Raw genomic sequence first — 23,753 nt, forward strand, 5'->3', positions numbered from 1 at the left:
CCCCTGATTACACAAGTCAAGGTCATATAGATTAAAAATCTTTAGCATCCTAGAAATAGTGTTGAATTATTTCCCTCTTCAAGCCTAATCTGCATCTGCCCCAATTCCTTGTTAGCACGGGCAATACCTCGGGGGCTGCAGTTGCAGGGCAGACAGCGATCTCCATCCCGCAGGCGGTGGTACCCTTCCTTGCATCTCTCACAATGCACCCCAGCAGTGTTGTCGTGACAGTTAAAACACCGGAATCCATTCCTTGTCAGGGCCTGCAGCCTCTTATCATAGGTGCAAGTTGTGGCCTTCCCATTGCAATAACATTCTGGATAAAGAGGATAAAGGAGGAGAACAGGTAAGATTAGAATGTTTGTACTAAAAGATATGAAACCTGTAGAGAACACAAGGAACACTTCCCACTACCAATAAGTAAGCAAAACGCCTCTTCCCCTTTCTAAGCAGGCAGCTCATGAGTGATTCTGGACATACACACTCAACTGCCCCTTAAATAGAATACGGATCATATTTGAACTAGTGATTTTATAAGACTAAGGAGCTTATTTTCAAAGCATATGGACATCTCAAAATGTCTAAATGGACGGCCACTTGCTTGAAACATCCAAATCCTGATTTTGCAAAGACAAGAAAGGGACGTCCAACACTTCAGTAAGTTCAAATAGCAAAGGGGCATGTTGTGGGTGTTGGGTTACCATACGTCCTCTTTTAAGAGGACATGTCCTCCTTTTGGACTTCTTCAGATATGTCCTCCAGGTTTTTTAATTTTTAGGAAAATATCCTCTTTTTTTTATGTGCCTATGACCAACACACCTACCTCATAATAACAGAAACCATCTCTGGCCTATTAGTCAGACACATGGGAGTACTAAAGAGAGAGAAAGGCATTGCTGATCTCTCTGTTTCCCTGCTAGCTGAAACTGTCAAAGGAATTTTATTAATGCAGCACTACTTTAAGCATTGGTTATGCAAAGACTTTCACATATATCTCAGAAGCCAGACAAAGTTATTGAGGGATATCAGCTCTTCTGATGAGTATGCTTGGGCTCAGACTCAATCAAACTCAAATCTGGAAGTTTATGAAAAGTAGATTATTGTCTGCTGCTGTACTGTAAAAGTTAGTCACTGTTTGATGTGTTCATTAACTAAAAAACATTTTTTTATTGTAAATATTTTATTGAGCAAATAAAAGCAGTCAAATCACAGACCAAGTCTACTGTACATTTTGACAAATTTAACCCCCCCCCCCCCCCCAAATCCCCCTCAACTCATCCATAACAGAGAATTGCATCATGGTAACATCTCAACAATTCCATCAACTGTGGAGAGCCTGTACTCCTATAAATATCCACAAGGTGACTGCAATATGACATGAAAAGTGAAGATAGTACGAACAGAACACCCCACCTTCCCCCCCATTTCCCTCTCCCCCTCACCCCTCCTACCACATCATAAAGGTAGCATCATGAAGACACTTTGGTGTCACCACTTATAAATGTAGCTCATTAAGTATTAGGCTGCATGCTTATGATGGTAAGGGTTGTTTACGCTTAATAGTCAAGCAAGTATCCCAAGTTTCCATCGCCATAAGATGAGAAATACACATTTCCCAATGCTGACATATTCCAATTAATAAATTCAAAATAAAATATATTTTTTCTACCTTTGTAGTCTGAGCATTTTATTTTCCATTCAATTTGGTCCAAGTGTCTCTTCTGCTTTTCTCTGTTCTTCTTGTCTTTCCATGATCTCCTGTACATTTGACCCTTCTTCTCTCTCCACGTCCACTCTCCATTTTTTTCTCTGTGTCCCAATCTGTCCTGTCCAGCATCTCTCCTCTGTCTCCCCACTCCTATCTTCCCCTACCCCCATTTAGCATCCAACCTTAGTGACCCTATCCTCCCCCTTATATTCAGTATCAACCCTCTCTGACCCTATCCTACCCTCTGTATCCCTGTACTTAAGCTTACTCCATTCCCAACATCTCTTCTCTGTGCCCTGTCCCTCCATGTTCTCTTCCCTTCCTTCTGCACCCCCCACCCTGGGTCCTGCATTTTTCCCCTTCTTTCTGTCTTGTCCCTCCAATCCAGTCTCCAATCTCTGGTTCTTCCCTCCTGTCCTCCCTCCCTGAGTCCAGCTTCTCTTCCCCTCCTCCAGTCTAGTCTCTCTCTGTATCCTCTTATCCCCCTATTCTGGCAGGTCCAGCACATCTCCATCTTCCTATTTCCCCCACCCTTGCAGCACACCTCCATCTCCCTGTCCCAAACCACCCTGTCCAGTACATCTCCATCTCTCTACCCATGTCTAGCACATCTCAATCTCACTAAAGACGTACTGCTTCTGGCTGCCCCAGTGTTTCTGTCTGTTGCATCAAAAACGGTGGGACCAAACAGAGAGAAACAATGGGGCATCCGGAAGCAGCGTGTCTGCCGCTTGTTGGTTTTCAAGGACCAGCCGGGAGGACGAAGCGGATGCCAGTGAAGCTGGAGGTAAGAGGAAAGGGAGGGAGAGCCGCTGGACCCACAGGAGGAAAGGGAGGGAGAAAGAGCTGCCAGATCAGAGGGCAGGGAGCCTGGAGCAGAAAAAAACATTCTTTTGGGTGCGGTTTTAAGGGTCTGCAAGCAGCCGGCCTGGCCTTTGCAAAACCAGTCAGGCTGGCTCAAAACCGGCCAGTTGGCAATCCTAGTTAAACTTCAACTTGCTTTACTAACAGTAACTTGAAAAGTACAGTTCATAAACTTGTCAACTCGGTCTGTACAATTCAGGATGTTTTTTTCCTTCAGATGGTCAGCACAATGCAAAACAGTCTCCACATGATATCAGGGTTTTCAAACTCAAAATTCAGTTCTATCTTAAAGTCCTCAATCATTTCCACATAATCTCTTCATTTACTCTGTCCCATCCTGGAACAAGGGTCATTCATACATGCAATGAAAGTCCTGCCAGAAGTGAGGCATGCCTACTCCCACTTCTCCTACCTGAGTGTACTGCCCACCAAGCACTCCTTGTTCCCAGTTTGGGAACTTCGTGCAGACACCTGCTGCTGTGCAGCAGAGGTTTTCAATCACCACACACTGCAAACTGCTTTGGTACCCAGGACTTCCCTCTGGTCGGGGCTGCCGAGAGGGAGGGCAGGGGAGATAATTCCCCGGGCCCCGGTCTCCAAGGGGGATCTCTGTCCTGCCGGGACCTGAGTGATTGCGTCCCAACAGGAGCAGGAGAAAGAAAACTCCAGTTCCACAGCCAGCCCCCCTTGGAGGCTGGGGAGGACCCGGGGGAGCAACTCCAGTGGAGCGGCTGCTTTTCCTCTCAGGGCACATGTCGGTTTTGAAACCGAGCATGCCCTGAGAGAAAAAGCAGCCGCAGGGGCAGGCAATCAGCAGAAGAGCAGAACTGGAAGACGTCTTCTGCTGGCGGGGCCTCAAGATCCCCGCCAGCCAATAAGGTATTTTGCGGCAGTGATCTGGGGGGGGGGGGGGTGGCCGCGATCCGGGAGGGGGCAGCGGCGGAGGTGGCCCATGCCCAGTTCAGTCTCTCGGCAGCCCTGCCTCTGGGTGGACTACAAAAGATCAGAATTTTCTCCAAGCAATCTCTTAGCAAATCCTGGCCCTGTCCCCTAAGGCTGGGTTTTGTTCTGATACTCCCAGTAGGCTGTCAGTGTCAGATCTGTTTCCTTAGTGATTACCCTGAAAATCCTTCCTCCCTCCCTCCAAGCAAGGGTATTTTCAAGGAGGGGGGGAGAAGTCACACAACATTCATCTGACTGTTGGTAAACATTGAATAGATTTGGCCAAAATTCAGTGATCAGGGCTAAAAGTTGTCCAGAAATTGATTTAAGTGGGTGCAAAATTAAACTGCCTGACCATGTTTAGTGTTGATCTCCTGTGCTAGTTTCACTTGCTCTGAGGAAGGGCAACACACCTCTGTCTCATGCACATTTCATTGATTGAACTATGAGCATCCACAGAAACGAAGGGGCTAGTGCAACATAAGTGCAGTAAGCACAGCATGGGGGCACAAAAACCTGCACACATGGCTCAGCTCTTTAGCTGTAAGCTGCATGATGCAAGAAGGAACTCGAGTGCAGTCTTGCAAAACTGACAGTGGAGTTAGGGCGGTGGTGACCATAGCAGCAACAGCCCCTGGGGCAAGTAGGAGCCAATTTCAGTTGGGGGGGGGGTAGAAAAACCCCAGCTCTGTCCCTGCACAGAGAGGTGTTGTAAGGTGTTTATCTGAGCCTCAGCCTCCTTCCCGTATGAGCACATCTGAAAACATTCAGGAGAAATATTGCCCTGTTTTTCCAAAGAAGGAATTATCCACATCTTTAGGCCTCAATCCAGCTTTCCTTAGTGACTTCACTCCAGATATCAGCTCAAATTTGATCATGTTATAATCACTGTATCCCAGTGGATCCAACACTGTTACCTCTCGTATCATGCCCTGCATTCCACTAAGGGCTAGATCTAAAATAGCTACCCCTTTTGTTGGTTCTTGGACCAGTTGCTCCAAGAAGCAGTCACTTATTACATCTAAGAATTTTACCTCCCTAGCGTTTCCTTATCTAACATTTATCCAGTCAATATTGGGGTAAATGAAATCACCTATTATTACAATGTTGCCCAATTTGTCAGCTTTCCTAATTTCTGTAAACATTTCTTCATCTTCTTCATCTGTCTGTTCGTTCTGTCCTGGCAAATAGTACTACAGCCCTACCAGTATACACTTTCCCTTCACACATGGAATTTCTATCCACAAGGATTCCACACTGCTATTTGTTTCGTGTAGAATATTTATTTTGTTTGACTCAATTCCCTCTTTAACATATAGCGCAACCCCTCTCCAATTTGATCCACTCTATCATTGCGATATAATTTGTACTCTGGTAACACAGTATCCCATTGATTGTCCTCCTTCCAACAGGTCTTTGAGATGCCTATTGTATCTACCTGTTAATTTAGTGCTATATAGTCTAGCTCTCCCATCTTATTTTTTAGGCTTTTAGCATTTGTGTATAGACACTTCAAATTGTGTTTTTTCCTTGCATCTACAAGTTGCTTTGAAATTGACAGGGATAATTTGCCTCTGTATAAATCTCTGGTGAGATCCCATATAGAGTACTGTGTACAATTTGTTTATTTATTAGATCTGCCTCACCCGTTTGGGCAGCGGAAGCCAGGGGCTCTCTCTACTATCCTGGATAGAACTGCATATCTCCTCTAGATACTTAATCACCCTACAAAAGGTAATATATATATAACACAGAATGCAGTACAGGTAAACACAATAGAAGCAGTAGAAAACCATATAATCAAGAGTCCCAAATTGTGCAGGAAGAATGTCCTGGAAGAAAAGGAGATGTAGAGTAAGAGTGCAAATGCAAAAATATCCAGATGAGACAGGAGCAGGCCGAACTGGTGAGTCCACATTGGTATGTCAGTCAATTGTTGACATGGGTCATCCAGTATCAGGTGTGAAGAATTCCATTTGGACCCTAAATTCTCGCTTAGGTTGTTATGATCTTCACCGGTTTGAGACAAGGCGTCCTATTGAAACACCTTCCCTTTGTAGCCGGGCTTACCCATGCGAGAAGGTGGTCTGCTGTGGATGCCTTAGACTTCTTGGATAAACTGGAGTAGAATGCAGTCTCAAGTTTGGACCTTGGCAAGCAAAAGAGGTTCAGGATATGTGGACACTAGTGCTCAACAATAGAGAAAGAAAAACAGTCAGAATAGCAGCGAGAAAGGGATGGACCCCAAAACAAATTCTGGAGACATCTACCAAAACAGGATGGTCGGTCCAGAGGGTGGCTACTAAAATGGTCGGTGGTCTTTGTCATAAAGTGTATGGAGACTGATTGAAAGATCTCAATATGTATACTTTGCAAGAAAGGCAGGAGAGGGGAGATATGATAGAGATGTTTAAATACCTCTGCGGCATAAATGCACAGGAGGCAGGCCTCTTTCAACTGAAAGGAACTTGTGGAATGAGAGGGCATGGGATGAAGGTGAAAGGGAACAAATTCAGGAGTTATCTAGGAAATACTTCTTTATGGAAATGGTGGTGGATGTACGGAACAGCCTCCCAATGAAGGTGGAGATGAGGACTGTATCTAAATTCAAGAAAGCTTGGGACAAGCACATAGAATCTGTAAGGGAGAGGAAGGGTTAGTAGATGATATAAATGGCCAGACTAGATAGGCCATCATTTTCTCTGCTTCTACATTTATGTTTCTATGTTTCTAAGTTTGGCTTCTCAACATTTATATATTTGTAAAAAGCTTCAGAATAGCTTTTATTTTAGTGCTATGGAATATGTTTAGCCTGTGATGCTTTTAACTGGACCAATAGAAAAAGAGGGAACTATGTAAGTTTTCGAGACTAAGTAAGAATTACCACGTTATCATCCCAATAAAAGATATCACAGTCTACAAAGAATCCAGTTTTCTTCTAGACCAATACACCAACTAGAGAAAACTACTCTACATTTTAACCCTATACAATTAAGGGGTCACATCTAGATGGTGGGTTACTATGATGGAGGGTATGCATGGAATCAGGGTTTGCAGAGATGGAGGGTGTAGATGTGAAGGAGGAATGGTAAGATTATACCCACAGGGATTACAAAGATGAAAGGTGTTGATGGTATAAATTTGTAACAGCAGAAGAGTATAAGGGAATAAAGGGTACAGAGATGAAGGTCTAATATGGACTGGCTAGTGTCAAAGTGTAGAGACAAAGAAAACTACACTTAGCAACCAGCAAACTTCAAATAAACTCTGACAGAATAACAGCCTAGTTAGAAATCATCTCTCGCCGGTGAAAGCCTGACAAAGCTTGGGGAATCAGCACCGTGCAACATTTGACTCACAGCCAACACCTATTATCAGGTTTAGACATGACAATTAAATTCCAAGCAACTGGCAAGATCCCACAAAATTAAGCAAACATCTCTTTTCCAAACATCCTGATCTCACTCAACCCCTTGCATTCTTTGTGCCTGAGGTGTAGTCCTAGTAGCACAGCCATGATTATAACGCCAGCCTCTCCTAGCAGATGCTTGTCCCTGGGAATATTTGCAGCTCTCAGCTCAGCAGCACATGGATACATTCTAAGGCTGCTGTGCCAAGCATTCTGCATGTCTACAATTCCTTCTTCAGGCTCCAAAACGAGGCCCACCCAGTGCCATTCCCACAGCTCCATAGCCAGACTCTAAGCTGAGGTCCTCCAGGGATATTCATACATGCAGAGAAATACACAGAAGAAAGGTGCAGAACCATTCAATCAGCACAAGCAAATGAACGCAACAGAACCCCATATAAAGAGACACTGTTAGGCACAGAGTCTTAACTCTCCAGAGTTTTATCTGATCAAGGACTGGAATAATAGGCATTAGAATTCTTTTGAAGCTATTCTCTTGGAGTGTACTCCGTTGCTGCTTCAAGCTACAGTTGTAATAGACTTCAAGAAGTCAAGAGATAAACACAGAGAATCCTGGGTTGCAAAAAAAAAAAAGAGAGAGAGATGAATTTGTTTGCATAGTTAGTCAGGTCTGTCTGGCACACTGCAAGTATAGTAATAACTAGAATTTGAATTCCTAGCAGAAACACTGACACTTATGTCTCTCTGTCTGTCTGGCAGGCTGTGATGAAAGAATTAATTAGCGGTTGGGTTATCCAGCAAGCTGCAAGTATGGTAATAATGTTGGCAGATAAAAGACAATATGGCCTATTCAGTCTGCCCATCCATAACATCTACTAACCCTTCATTTCCCATAGGAGATCCTCTGTTCTTACCCTTTGCTTTCTTGAATTCAGATACACTCTTCGTTTCTACCACCTCCACCAGGAGACTGTTCCACACATCCACCTCCCTTTCTTTAAAGAATCATTTCCTTAAATTACTTCCGAATCTATCCCCTTTCACCTTTTTCCTATGCCCTCTCATTCCAGAGCTTCCTTTGAAATTAAAAAGGCTTTCCTCCTGTGCATTTATGCCACACAGGGAATTAAATATCTCTATCATATCTCCCATCTCCCGCCTTTCTTCTATAGTAAGCATATTGAGATCTATAAGTCTATCCCCATACACTTTATAACAAAGACCATCTACCATTTTAGTAGCCACACTCTGGACTGACTCATCCTGCTATCATCTTTTGAAGGCGTAGTCTCTAGAATTGCACACAGTACTCTAAATGGGGCAAGGACGGATTGACAGTGATCTGGACCCCTGGGTAGGTCATTGGGCACCCCTGCCACTGCCCCCATCTTTGTTTCCAGCACCCCTCCTGCACAATAGAGCCCCCCCCCCCAGGTCTACCTTGAAGAGCCCTGGTGGTCTAGTAGTCTTTTTGGGGAATAGGAAAGAACCCCATCTTTCCTGCCCACCGCCACTGCTCTATCCGGCACCAACATTTCTTCTTAATGGCAGAGACTTCTTGCAGTAGTCTTGCAGGTCTCGGAAGTCTCAGCAGCCATTTTGAATACATGGCAGTGTCATACAGAGCAGCGCAGCAGACAGAAAAGAGTTGGGTTCTTTCCTACCCCCGAAGAGGCCACTAGACCACTAGGGCCCTTCAAAGTAGGCCCAGGGAGGGCCCACTGAGGCTCAGGGGAACTGTACTGTGCAGGTGGGGGAGAGAGGCACTGGACTCCTCAGACCTTCTGTGCCCTCAAGCACTGCCCGGTTGCCCATGTGGAGGGGCATTTTCGAAAGAGAGATCCAAGTTGCGATTTGGACGTCCTTGCAAAACATTCAAATCCGGGGAAGATGGACGTCCATCTTTCATTTTGAAAATGCCGTCAGGGACATCCAAATCCTTGAATTTCACCATCCTTAGATTTGGACGTCCCTGGACATGGACATTTCAGATTTTTGGCGATTTTCAAAACCAAAGACGTCCATGTTAAAAACGACCAAATGCAAGACATTTGGTCTTGGGAGGAGCCAGCATTTGTAGTGCACTGGTCCCCTTGACATGCCAGGACACCAACTGTGCACCCTAGGGGGCAGTGCAATGGACTTCATAAATTGCTTCAAGGAACATAGCTCCCTTAGCTTGTGTGCTGAGCCTCCTAAAACCCACTACCCACAACTGTACACCACTACCATAGCTGGTATCAATGCTCGTGCCTAGATTGCTAAAAAGAAACACACATAAATTATTTGGACGTCCCTGGGAGATTTATGTCGAAAGATGGACGTCCTTCTCTTTTGAAAATGAGCCCGATAGTCAGTCTGCCCTGGTTTTACCAGAGACTTATACAGAGGCACTATCACCCTCTTTTTGTCCTGCTGGCCATTTCTCTCCCTATGTACCAAGCATCCTCCTGGATTTTGCCATCACTTTTTCTACATGTTTGGCCACCTTAAGATCATCAGATATGATCACTCCCAAGTCCCATTCTTTCTACATGGACAGAGGTACTTCATCCCCTACAATATCTCTCCCTCAGGTTTTTGAAGCCCAAATGCATACCCCTACATTTTTTAGCATTAAATCTTAGCTGCCAAATTCTAGATCATTTTTCAAGCTTTACTTGATCCCTCCTCATGTTATCCACGCCATGAGGGGTGTCTGCCCTATTACAGATATTGGTATCATCCTTAAAGAGGCAAACCTTATTAGACAATCCTTCTAAAATAACTGAAACTAGAAGTTCTAGTGGCTATCCAGATATTTACACAGTTAGGTCACAGCTAGCAAATTTACCAGGTATTCGTGACCTGAATTGGCCACTGCTGGAAACAGGATCCCAGGCTTGATGAATCTTTGTTCTGTCCCCGACCCCGTGTGGCAACACTTATGTTCTTATGTTAGGTCTACCAGGTTGGGTGGTAATATAGGAATTGCTAAAAGATGGGGTGGGGGAGCAAGTTATCATTGTGGGATACTGATAACCAAGGTTATTAGTAACTAGGTCTTATTGCATAAAATGGGACCTGTACTAAAATAGCATGAATTGTGGTAAAACCTGTGCTCAGCAAGTCAGGATTTATTGATTGTCCCTTCTTCTCATACAATCTGGTATGAGCATATTAGGAATTCATATAGGGGTCTTTTATTAAGGTGCACTAGTGTTTTTAGCTCACACTAAAAATCAGCTGGCGTTAAACGCTGAGACGCCCAAAGGAATATAATGAGTCTCAGCTTTAGTGCCAGCTGATTTCCTCTCTTTTCTTTTCTGTTTACTTTCTAATTTTTATTTTACATTTGTTAACCAATTAGCTGTGGTGATGATAGGTGGTATGTAAAAAACAAATTGAACCTTGAACCCTGAATAATTTGTCTTAACGGTAACCCAACTCCCCCCCCCCCCCCCCGAGTGAAAATGCAGACACTCTCATAGCTGAGTCTGTCTGACAAGTTATGCTCTCTTTGGGTTGACTGGATCAGTGGGGCCAGTTGGTGGTCATATAGACCTGAGAGGTTGAACGTTTGCCTAACAGCCATGCTGGTGTTGATAGCTGGTTGAATTATCATGGGAGGAAGGAGGGGAGGTGTGCAGAGCGTGAACTAACAAAAAAAAAAAAAAGACAACCAAACTGACTTGGATATAGAGGGGTCCTTTTCTTAAGCCGCATATGTGCCTAGGTGCGCCCAACGCACACCAATTCAGAACTACCGCCCAGCTACCTCATGGCCCAGGCGGTAATTTCTTTTTTTTATGCGCGTCCACTACACAAGCCAGAAATTTTCCGGCATGCAGTGCTAACCGGGTGGTAATCGGCAGTGTTCCTGCCCTGACGATTACCGCCCGGTTAACTTGTGAGACCTTACCACTAAGTCAATGGGTGGCGGTGAGGCCCAAAATGGACAAGCGCCAATTTTTATTTTGCCTCACGTCCATTTTTGGACCCAAAAAGGGCCTTTTTTGCAGGCGCAATGAAAAACGGACCTGCGCGTGTCCAACACACACGTGTACACCAGCGCAGGCCATTTTCAGCGCACCTTAGTAAAAAGACCCCAGAGTGATCTCCTACAGGTGGTCAAGCTTTATGGTTAGCAACTGGGATATATCCTTGGCAGCATGGACAGGACTAACTAGGTAGACTGGATGGATTAATTGATCTTTTTCTGCCATCATCTACTCTGTTACTAAAGAAGAGCAGGGGGAAGTACACCACTGGTGACAGAAGCCAAGTAGATGCTGTTTTCATTCATTTGTTTCATTCTGCTGTCAACAGTCTCAGGGTCAGAACACACCCATTCTGCAAAAAAAGAGTTCCCATGTATGGTGTGCTTTCAGGGAAATTAACCCAAGGGCCTAACTGATTTAAAAAGGCAAGTCCTATTTCTGGAGTGGAGAAGGATTGTTTTTGCATGCTCTCCAGTCATTAAGAAGGTGTAGCCCAGAGAAAGGAACAGCTGCATTCTCTGATGCTGTGCCAACAGTGAGTCCGCCTAGATCTCACTCAAGCTTAGACTAGAATGGCGAACTCTGAGGGGAAAAAATACCTAGCTTTTCCTTATATAGACTTTCTGATTTCTGCATAGAGAACAACCTAGACCAAGGGTTTTCAACCCAGTCCTCGGGACACACCTAGCCAGTCAGGTTTTTGGGATATCTACAAAATATGCATGAGTTACATTTGCATGCACTACCTCCATTTTATGCAAATCTATCTTATGCATATTCATTATGGGTACCTTGACAACCTGACTGGTTAGGTGTATCCTGAGGACTGGGTTGAGAACCCCTGGCCTAGTGAGAGAAGGGAGTGTTACCCACATACTCAGAACAATCCATTTCAAAAAATGTACCTCTGACAGTACATCTGAGTGTGAATGTGAGTGTTGATCTGTGGGGATTTGAGTATCTCAGAATTCATGTGTAAGCATATCATATACATTCCCTCAAGCTGCTTGTGCTTAATCTATTCTTAATCTATATTTTCTCACTCAGTATGAATCAGTGTGCATGCATTTCTATACCAGAATCTGTACATTATATCAAGCTGCACAAAGACTAAGAACATATTGGCACAGCCACACATTAAAAGAAAATACAGGCACAAATTCTTCAAATCTCTTTCTCACGGACACAGAATGGAGGAAACTGCTTCATTAATTAAGCCATAGAACATACTAATGAGACCCAAAAATCTACTGTCCAGACCACAGCCAATACCACAGACTGTCTTAACAACATCATACATACAAACACAGGCCTACAGCATGTCACACATATAAACAATCAAATAGAAAATTTTAGGTGCTCATTTTCAAAGCACATAGACTTACTATTTAACTTTGTAGATCTATATGCTTTGAAAATAAGCCTCAGTGTCATAGCCACCTGCAATCTCGTATTTATTCATTTCTGACAAAAACGCCAGTACCTACACTGTCACCCCAACACACAACATATAACCTCAGCTGCAATATTGTGCTGACACACTAAATACTGCCTTTCATACGTGTGCCAAGCAAATGTATACATGTGTGCAAAGTTATACATGTGCACAAGGGATCACACACCAATGAAAACACAAGGCGGTGCATCTCATTCATTGGAAACTCTGTAAGCATTACAACATCAGCATACCGGAAAAGCATTGGGGGTCATGACCCTAGGAGAATTGTGGAAAACAAAGAGGTTACGATCATCTGGGACATCCCCATCCCGACTGATAAAAAGCCGGATGCCAGAAAACTGGATATAGTGGTAAAAGAGAAAAACAGCAGAACAGCGTGGATTATAGAGGTGTCAGTCCCAAGTGATTACTCAGCGAATCGCGTGGAGAGAGGGAAGATCCAAGACTGAGAAAATGTGGCCGAAAGGTACAGAAATATTTCCCATCGTTTTGGTTGCCACAGGATTGATTAAAAAAAACTTCCAGGCGCACATGGGTAAGTTGCCTGTACCTGCTACATCTTATGAATTCCAGAAAGAAGATCTCTTTGCACAATGCAAGTACTACGGAGAGTGTTAGCAGTAAATTTGAGAGACTGAGATCGTACTCCACATGCCCCGGCTCCAGTGAGGTTCATTCCTGTCATGGTATGCACAAAACCAACCCATTTGGAGAAATTGCTCCCATGAAAATCAGACGGGAACCAAGTCCTGCATAACTGATTGGATGTCCAGTGACATTACAGCCATCCATGGAGTCTTACGGGAAAATCTCAAAACTGTCTAGCCCTGAGATTGTGCAATGGAATAGATTTGATTTTGCTCTATTTTAAGTTTTAAAAAAATACCGGTGAACTGCAAGTGTCATGGGACATTCTTTCCAGGGAGACAGGGAAATGCTTCCCATCTTCCTGAACAGTGGGAGAGCACAGGGATTTTTTTGGCAAAATTCAGATCCTTTGGCTATGGAAATAGGAAATAGGACTCTACCTATAGGTATGCAACAACTATATCACACCAGTAGAAACTATTAATCAAGAAGGAAAGTTCATAGGGCAAAAGCAGAATCATGGAGAAAAAAAACAGTTGATTTAACAGGAAAAATATATATATATAGGAAGTCAGGGATATTGCTAAGAGTGAACTACCTTGCAAGACATTTACAATTTTAAAAAAGAGGAGAAGATAATGGGAAATTGCTTTCTTTTAAAATGGATTACCACTTTGTGAAAAAAAAAAGACAGATTACACGTGCAATGGTGCACAGAATATCGTTCCTACCATCAGCCGTTCCAGCGTGTGCTGTGTGCCATTTCCAGTACTGCCCAGTTACCACCAGGTCAGCAAGGGAGCCATTACAGTCTCCTAAATAGGAGGCGGTAAGGGCTCCCCCAGGAAATGGCCATGCAGCAAGTGTTTAACTTGCCGCATGGCCATTTCCTTTTTTAAAAGAAAAAAACCCTTTACCCACGGTGGTAAAAGGGGACCTTGGTGCACGGCAAATCTATGCACAGACATCACTGCAGGGCCCCTTTTACTGCCACTTGGTAAAAGGACCCTTAAGGGTGGAATTCAAGTGGCGTTATGGCCTTAATGCTCATTAAGGGAATTAAGACGCGCTAAATATTAGAAGTCCATTCTATACCTATGGGCTTTTAGCATTTAGCATGCACTAATTCCCTTAATGCGCATTAACCCCGTGATTCTATATAGCATGACTTATGTTGTGCATACAAATCCAGTCGTGTTCTGGATTTGCACAGGCAACTTAATTAACTAGCCCATCAACTCCAATAACTGCCACTTAATTTTTATTTTATTTATATTTGTATCCCGCGCTTTCCCACTCATGGCAGGCTCAATGGGGCTTACATATATAGGTACTTATTTGTACCTGGGGCAATGGAGGGTTAAGTGACTTTCCCAGAGTCACAAGGAGCTGCCTGTGCCTGAAGTGGGAATCAAACTCAGTTCCTCAGTTCCCCAAGAACAAAGTCCAACACCCTAACCACTAGGCCACTCCTCCACAAGCAACTATTGACACTAATTGGCATTGATTCAAATTTACACGCAAAACCGTCTGTGTGTATTTTATAATGCGATGCATGTAAATTCTAAGACGCATAGTTGAAAAGGGGGCGTGGAACGGCGGGTCATGGGTGTTTCTAAAATCTATGCACGTGGTTATAGAATACACCTGGTCCGCGTGTAATTTAGGTGTTGGCATTTATACCATGTTTTACTTGGCATAACTGCCTGCAACTGAATTTAGTCCAGTGGACAGGCACTCGGCGTAGTCTATAAAACTGCACAGACATTTAGGCTTATTCTATGAAGTACACCTAAATTTATACATACTTTATGGAATATGCCTAGGTGGTATTTCGTTTGGGTGCTGATTATTTTAGGCTTGTCCTAAGGCCATTATTGCTGCTTGATGAATTACTACTACTACTACTTAACATTTCTAAAGTGCTACTAGGGTTACGCAGCGCCATGTTCAATTTAACATAGAAGGACAATCCCTGCTCAAAGAGTTTACAATCTAAAGGAATTCCCCCCTAAATCTGAACTGTCAATTACTAAACTGTTTTTCAGCTTTCTGATTCCCTTACTATGTGATCTAAGCTGGGCCTATTACTGATACAATTAATAGTTGTCAAAGTATTTCTTTCTATTCTGTTTGTTGGGTTTGCGTTCTTCATTATTTTAATTGAAGTTCCTATGCCTTTCTTTTCTGTGTAAATCGGACATGTTTTTAGAGGCGAAAATATCGGTGGGTTTATCATCACTGTGCGCTAGGAAACATTTCTTAATCCAGCAACCGAGCTGATGGCCATACGTGGGATGGGGAAGGAATTTCTTTCAGTGCTGTAGAATTACCTCCAAGAGCAGAGTGGGAATGGGACTCGGAGTGCACCTGCCCCTGGTTTTACTGAGAGGCAGTCAGAGATGAAAACTCTGTGGACCTCTGGTTGCTTTTCAACGTTACAAATTCCATATAAATATGATATGCAAATTCGGTTGCCCCTGAGGGTGCAATAACTTTTTCGTCTGCTCTTTCTCCTTTTGAAGCGCTCCCCTCCAGTCCAAACTATGCTGCTCACTCTTCCCACTCCGGAGGTGGCTGCATGTTTGCTTCTGAAGTATTAATGGTGAAATGCATTAGGATCTTGCATGGATGAAAGCTGTTACGTAAATCCAAATTATAATTCTTACATTTAAAACTGAAGTCTGCCTACACGCACACACAAAAACAAATACTTTTGAGTATTTAGATCACATTGACGTTCAGTATCTGAATCTGCCCCACAAATTTCTAGTTCGAGTCTGAGCAGAAAGCAGATTAAACTCATAAAGGATAGGATCCAATTTCTGGGGTCCTCCTCCATCCCCAGCCTCTACCTCCGTCTTACCTTCTCTCTGGGAGTTCACAGCAATGAAGAGGATGCAGAAACAGCAGCTAAGTGTTAATACCAGCCTGCAACAGGCCATTGCTTTGCAGTCAATGTTTTCCTCAAACCCCAGCAAGGAAAGTTGTAAAGGTGAAGGCTAGAGCTTGGGATCCTTGCTCGAGTTATTCTTGTATAAACTCTGCTGGCTTCCTTGGTATCTCCCGTCTCACTTCCTCCTGCCGTCAAGGTGGCTTTTATCGATTCCCTCACCTGACTCACTGCTGACAAAAAGAAATGGAGTTCTATACCAACCTGACTCACCCATGTGAATAAGAGCCCTGCCCTCAGCAGACAGACATAGGCATGCAGAGACAAACACACATTTCTGATAGAACTGTTACATCATAGAGAAAACAGATTCATTGCAGTCCATAGACAGAGAGAAAGAGCATTGCAGAGATCATAATACTGCAGAGTGATCATACCTACCACATCCTGGCTTAAGGATGAGGTTCAGTCCTGTTATGGTATATGCAAAGCAACCTCATTTAGAGACATTCCCCTAGGGCAGAAGTTATCAACCCAGTCCTCGGGACACCTCCAGCAAGTCAGGTTTTCAGGATATCCACAATGAACATGCATGAGATAACTTTGTATACAATGGAGCCCCAGTCATCTTAGACTTCCTGGACGCTGATCTACAACAGAGGCTCCAATAGCAGATTTTCTTCTCAATTCATGTGATGTAAATTTCTAAACCGATTCTTTAAGAAAACCCAGAGTTTGGACAGTACTATACAGGGAATTTAGAAATTTACATCACATGAATTGAGAAGAAAATCTGCTATTGGAGCCTCTGTTGTAGATCAGCGTCCAGAAAGTCTAAGATGACTGGGGCGTGGTTTTGAGAAGATATTCTATGAACATTGATATTTTTGTTCGCACCAGCACCCAAGCTAAGTAATTTCAAATATCTAACAGCTGTTTTTATCTTTAATGAAAAAGATTTTTTGATATTTTTTAACATTAACATTTGGCTGGTGGTAGGACGTGCGATGATGTGAGAATGGAGTGTAAATGCTTCTCAAAACTCTGAAAAAAAAGTCTCCCATAGTGGCCAATGAGAACATGTTAGGCGAAGAGGTCTCCTTGTTGGCGAGTGATTCCTTTGAAGAAGGGACTAGTCCGGAACAGGTTGGTGCCAGATTTATTTCCCCCTACTGCACAGGAACAGGGGTAGTAAGGGGTAGTATAAGGGATGACATATAATTCTTGCAATCTGATTTATGATAATGGAGTTTGATAGCAATGCTCTGTGTTATACTCCAAATGTGATTTCTTTACAATAAAATATTTGAATATAAAAATAACTTCCAAGCACAGTTACGCCATATGAGTGCCAGAAGGTTTTCCCAAGATCAGCAGCAGAACAGAAGTACTACCACCCAAGCTTTGAAGCCAGCTGTGGCTGATGTGCTGTTGTGATGGAGAGAAACAAGGAACAGTTGGGGAGCTGATGGGGGAGGGGAAGCATCCAATAGAAAGTGAGCTGATGGAAGAGGAAGCAAACAACAAAAGGAAGTCAATGCTGGGTTGAGGTTAAGGGCAGGAGCATCAGATGCTGCTGAGAAGGGGCAAACAGTGTCGGGGGGGGGGGGGGAGCAGATGTTAGAGAAGTAGAGTGCCAATGATCTTGGGGAAAGATGATGCTGAGGAAGGAGGGAACAAGGATCAGGGAGGGTATAGATGTTTGGGAAGAGGGAAACAGGAGCCAGATTGTGAAGAAGAAAAGGGTAAGAGGCAGAAGGATAGATGCTTGGTGAAGGGGTAAGACAGATACAAAGGACTGAAGAAGGAGGTAAGGGGGAGATGCTGGAGCAAGAAGGCAGGAGGCAGATGGAAGATGCTGAGGATGAAACCAAGAGTAGATGCTGAGGAAAGAGGGGAAAATGGCCAAACAAGTGCGGATGCTGGAGAAGAGAGAAAAGAAAGACAGGCGGAGGCAAAGGAAAAGAATAGGAAATGAGACATTAGGAGGGTAATTTTGTAAGGAACTGGAGTATGTAGAGCATTGTTAAGAACATAAGAATAGCCATACTGGGTCAGACCAATGGTCCATCTAGCCCAATAGGCACTTATAAAACTGGTGGAGAATACAGGGCCCAGCTTAAATGATTGGGGGGTGCTAAATGGGACACAAAATGCCTCTCCCTGAACACAGTGAATGAGCTCTGCATCCACAGAGTTGGTTCCCATGAGTGAGGGTATACATTCATATAAAATAGGCACACAGAATACATATTATTTAATTTTATGCAATATGTGTAGGCATTCCTGGAGGCAAAGAATGGTGAGATCACTCTTCTTACGTATATTTACAAAATACATGCATAAGGGCCAAGTTATACCACCACATACACCTAGATATTCCTCCTGCCTTGGAGCAGGTTTAACTTTGTGCCGGAGCTTTGAGATAGTCTGTTTTACAAAGGCTCATAGGTGCAATGTTGCTTTTATAAAATATCTACTGCCAAGATCACTTATTTATGACATTTATAGTCCACTTACACCTAAGTGGGTCATAAAAAGCACACAAAATTCAAAGCATAAACACAACAAATATTAACAAAACAAGATCTCCATAAATAAATTGAAAATCAGGCACAACATATGTATCTATGTGCTACAACAGCCTAGACACTCTGTTATAAAATTATCCTTATAGATATGGGATAAAGTGGAAGACATAATGGGCAAAGGAATGGAAGGGTAGGAGAGAGAAAAATGGTGTGAAGGAGTTAGTGGAGCGACACAGGTGCAAATGTTAAGAAAGAGGATTCTGGGGAAGAAGGAAAGAGGAAAGGGTGGAAGAAACAGGAACATATAGGGAAATGAGAGAAAAATGAAGTGTGCAGGGAAGTAAGAAATATTGGGGGATGGTAAAGGAGGATTTATAGGGATGAGTAATTATATGGAGGCGGAAGGGATGGGATGGAATGCGAGACAAAGAAAAGGAATGGAAGTGTAGGAGAGAGGAGCATTTAGAGGAGGGGAAGGTAAGCGATTAAAGTTGTGAGAAAATGTTTTCAAAAATGCTTTCTGGTGTCTTTTGCTGTTGTATTTGTGCAGGACTGATGTTATTGGATCGATTAGTAGTCTGTATTGTTTTTTTGTTTTGTTTTTTTGCTATTATGTATGTTGTATTGTTACCCGCCTTGGATACAAGCAGGATATAAACAAACAAACAAACAAACATAAAAGCTACAAAGTGAGAAGAGATGGCAACGGGATCAAAGCCAGAATGAAGGAAAAGAAAGGACTCAATGGGGGGAGGGAGAGATCAGGGATTCAAGAAAGGTGAAGAGGGCAAGTTGATAAAGGATGTGGAGTGGGAAAGACAGGATCCAAGGAGGTAACAGAAGAGAAGGTAATGAGAATTGAAGAGCATAGGGAAAAAAAGAAGTAAAGGAACAGAGAAAGGAAAGCATGAAGGAAAAAACAAGGCATGCAGGAGAAGAAAGCAAAATGAGAGTGAAAAGGAGGTATTACTTTACTCACTATGCCATCTTAGAAAATGGCAAATAAGGCAATTACTGCTGTATTTGGTAGACTGGTTTTGCATGGTATGTCACAGGATACACCATGTGGAGGTCAGGCACCACCATTTTCCAAGATGGTGGCACGAAGGTATATGCAGTAAGTATCCCTCCTGCCTCCTAATTTTAAAAGTGCACTTGGGAGGTTCTGTGGTCCAATTATGGGGTTGGAGGAGGGGTCAGGCATGTTGGGGGGGGGGGACCTGGGACCCACTGAAGCACCAGAAAATTTTCACAAAGTGGGTCTGGAGGTGGAAGTCTGAGGTTAAAGAGTTCCAATGTATCTGCCTTCCTGTCAGTGCATGAGCCAATTCCCCCTACTCATAGTCCAACAGGAAGGGAGATATTTTACTCCCAACACAGCAAACGACTGCATCTTACCACAATTGCATGTGACATTTTCTTCTGACAGCATGCGCTTAACACAGAAGTAATTTTCATGTTGTTTGCGTACAGCATTTGGGAGCAAGATTTTTGTTCTATGCTTGTGAGCTGAGGTTTAGTGCAAGGCTGTAAAGCACGGTAACTGCATCAGCCACTCGTGGCTCTATGCAGAAAGCTGCTTGGCTTCTACCACAAAATTAGAAATCCAAAAATACTGCAGTATGCGGTAAGCAATGAGCTTGCAAATTACTATCACATTAAAATCGTGGCAGTAATCTGAAGCTTATTGTAAAATGTCCCCATTTTCATCAGTGCGTGAGCGGTGATTGGCCATGTATTCATATGTGAGAAATGGTATATGTTTGGTGAAAGGGAATGGACATAGGTTTGAGGACCTCTGGCAGAAGCTTTGCAGAGATTGAATGCCAATTCTGCTCTGGAATCATGTATTTCACTCTTAACATTACCAGGAATGTTAGGCTGGAATGTAAGATTTGGTCCTATCTTATTTTTAATTGCATGTATATTTATTGTATGGTTGTATTTTCCATTTTATGATCATTAATGTTGAAGATAGGCAGGCTATAAATGATATGAAATGAAGGTAGTAAGTCCATATTTTTTCCTGGAACGTGTTACACTTTCTGTTCTAACAGATCAGTGCATTCTCTCTCTTTTTTGTTTTCCTTCAGTCATCTTTTTAATTGCTGCTTTTTTTTTTTACTATCTATGGTAATTAGTATTGGCTAACATCTTAATCTCTTGAACTGACAGCCTCCTGTGGATTATTTCATGATAATAGTGTTTACTTTCCAAGGGATCAAATAAAGCAGCAAAGAATTAACAAAGCTACTAGAGAAGGAAGCTTTTTTTGGCATGATTCAAGTACTGTGGTGAACATTAGCAGTAAGTTTGAGTGACTGGCAGCCAGATGCACAAAGGTCCCCGTAAAGAATTGCTCTTTATTTCCACCTCGGTAAAAATTACCAATTTGGAAATATAGTGATTCCCAAAGCGAATCACATGCAAATGAGCTGCTCGCTACTTTAACTGGAGCAGTGGCTGATGGGCAGATCCGAGCTAAAGAAAGAAGAAACTTCGCTTAGGGAGTGTCTGGTCTTGAAAGCCCATGCAGCTATCTCTACTTTACTGGCAGGCATTTTTCAAAATTTGGACCGCTTTTCTCCTTCAGAATGGATTCTTCAACACATCTGTCCTGGGTGTAAATGTTTACCAATTGGTCTCTTTCTCTTGGCATGCTGCTATGCTGGACACTGCCCCCCTCTCACTGCAAAGAAAGAAGGGTGCGGAAGGAGGAAGCCTGCCGTCTAGCCCACACCCTGCTGCGGTCAGCTGCTCTGGCGTGTCTTGTTTTTCCCCATCTCCTACTTGCAACAATGAAGAACTGTCAGGACCGACAGCTCTAGACCTCCCATTAAATTTACCACGGTAAAAGTAGGGGCTGCTTGTGTGCATCACTTGGAAAATGGCTGTGCATTGCTTTGCATGCACAGCTGTATAGTAATTAGCTCATTATAATAATTTTGCATACAATTTTAATTAGCTGCTACCACGACAGGAAAAGAGCTCGGAGAACCCTTTTATACTCCGAGCTCACTGTACTCAGTGCTTGCTAAACTGGCTAGAACCGGTGTAAAAACCACATTGCTGGCTTGTTAGGTTTTGTACATTTGGGCCTGAGATCACACTCCATATTCCCTGGCTTAGGAGTGAGGTTCATTGTGCAAAACTAATCCTTTTGGAGACATTGTGCCTCATAGCCAATTCACCTTGTTAGAGTTTCTAAGCTTGTAAAATTCCCCAGGGTGACTTGCGGCAAAAAAACAGTAACATGGTGATAGATGGCCTCTCCACCACTTCTCTGCTGCCTTCCTCCTCTTGGGTTCCCTCACCTTCCCACAACACAAGAAACTAAGAAACAGGTGCTGGGGTCAGGAGGACATAAAGGGAAGAGCAGATGAATATCCACCATTTTGCATCTTCTCTGACACAAATCCAAACTTCAGCAGGTCTTCTGTGCATGTAGTTAGTGACTTGTTCTCTAGTGTTCAGGACTGGGTGGGTCTCTGACATTGGTGTGCAAGCCCTAGAAGGCCAGCAGATGAGGGCTGAGATGGAGAGGGTGCAAGCTTGCTGGTAGTCACAGGCAGAGATCTGATTTATCAAACACCTGATGACAGCAGGATGGGTTACCTGAGCCCAGAGCAAGATTTTCATTTGAGCAAAGGTAATCTGAAGCTGCTAATCTGATGAAAATCCCCAAACCCCAATCAAAAAGGCCTCTCATATGCTGAATGCTATGGAAGGAGTGGTATCGCAGAAAAGGAGCAAGAGAAAAACCACAAAGAATTTTAAAAGATTTAAAAAGTAATGAATATTCATAACAATAAATAAATAAATAAATAAACAAACATGTGCCATGTTTTGACAAAAAATCACAAGTAGATCCTTTATATCAACAAGCAATTGCTCTTTGAGGAACCCTTTTACTAAGGCTCGCCGAAAATGGACTGCGCTGGTGTAGATCCATGTATTGGATGCGCACAGGTCCATTTTTCAGCGCACCTGCAAAAAAGGTCTTTAATTTTTGGCTGAAAATGGAAAATGGATGTGCACCAAAATAAAAATTGGCACACGTCCAATTTGGGCCTGAGACCTTACTGCCACTCATTGACTTAGCAGTAAGGTCTCAGGTGGTAACTGGCCGGTAATCGTTAGCACGCTTACACTGTCACTTACCGCTCGGTTAGTGCCACACAGTAGAAAATGAAAAATATTTTCTGCCGCACGTATCGGATGCGCAGTAGCCGGACGGTAGTTCTAATTTGAAGCACGTTGTATGCGCCTTACTAAAAGGGCCCCTAAATGATCATGAACAGGCAGCTAATTATAAAAGATCATCTTAAAAGACTAGAGCACTGACAAAACTGCTGTGTGTTGCTCCTATGTTACAGACCCGTAGCTAAAACATAATGCTGCCAGTATTTCTTTTTTTCTTTTGAGAACTGCTGTATATGAACTGCTGCTATTTTGAACCTTTGTTTGTTTTTTTTGTTGAACTATTGGGGTTTGAGAAATGTTTGGGATGAACTGCTTTACAGAAACTGCTAGAAGTCTGAACCTTGTTTTGCCTTGTTGAACTACTGGGGTTGCAGATTGGCTGGGGGGGGGGGTACATAAACTGATATATGGACCCTGACTGAGTTGCTGAGTCATTATTTTGAGCTTGGAGGGGGTTGCTCAAGGGATCAGAAGGGGGGGTCCGTGGCTGGGTCAGCTAGGCTCAGCAGGGTGAAGCCGTCTCCCTGAGACTTCCGTTGTACCCTTGGCCTGAAGGACCCACAATCCCTATCGGTGCGGAGAGGGTCCTAGGCATAGGCGCTCCATATAAGAGGCTTGGGGAGGCTAAGCCTCCCCCAGACCAATCATGACCATCTCCTTGTGTTTCTTCTGCTGCCCACCGTCTCCGTCGTCATCTTTACTGCCCTGAAGAGTTCTGCCTCAGCACCGGCGATTCAATCACAGTCAGACTTCTGCCAGCGTCAGGGCTTTAGAGTAGGCGGGAGTCCAGGACGCGCCTGAGGAGAAGCCCCGACGCTGGCAGAAAGCAGAGAAGAAACAGGGAGAAAGATGCAAGACTCCGGGGGGAGAGCTGCCCAAGGAGGTTTAATAGGCGAGTGGAAGTGAGCCTTTCTAGCCCAGTAAGTAAGCAAGAAAATCAATTTGGTTAATGTGTTTCCCCCACATAGCCGTCATCGTCACTGCCTTCTCCCCAAACAAAACAAGCAAACTTATGAGCTACTGCATCCACGTTGTCGTTCCTTATTGTTGATCCGTAACAAGGCTAAAGCTGTTTCTGTTAATAGGCAATGCCTTAAAAGCTGGAGGAGAAAGGAAATAAAATGGCTTAAAAAATTATTGCAGCTGGTAGAAAAAGCAATTATAAACTCTGTAGTTTGTGCTCATTTTTCTTCACTGTTCTTCTATAAAATACAT

The 23,753-nt window shown here is 43.4% G+C and overlaps 1 protein-coding gene across 1 annotated transcript in view; it reads right to left on the bottom strand.

Moving 5' to 3' along the window:
• Positions 1-23,753, bottom strand: part of LAMC2 (laminin subunit gamma 2) — a 101,482-nt gene that overhangs the window by 68,198 nt on the left and 9,531 nt on the right. Inside the window, exons 2-3 of the mRNA XM_030206661.1 lie at positions 15,778-16,034; positions 128-316 (exon numbers count right to left, since the gene is read on the bottom strand). Of these exons, the coding sequence (XP_030062521.1) occupies positions 128-316; positions 15,778-15,856 (268 nt within the window). The 5' untranslated portion in view covers positions 15,857-16,034. The remainder of the gene's footprint in view (positions 1-127; positions 317-15,777; positions 16,035-23,753) is intronic.

This window comes from Microcaecilia unicolor, chromosome 6, assembly GCF_901765095.1.
Source record: "Microcaecilia unicolor chromosome 6, aMicUni1.1, whole genome shotgun sequence".
In the NCBI taxonomy this organism is placed as follows: Eukaryota; Metazoa; Chordata; class Amphibia; order Gymnophiona; family Siphonopidae; genus Microcaecilia; species Microcaecilia unicolor.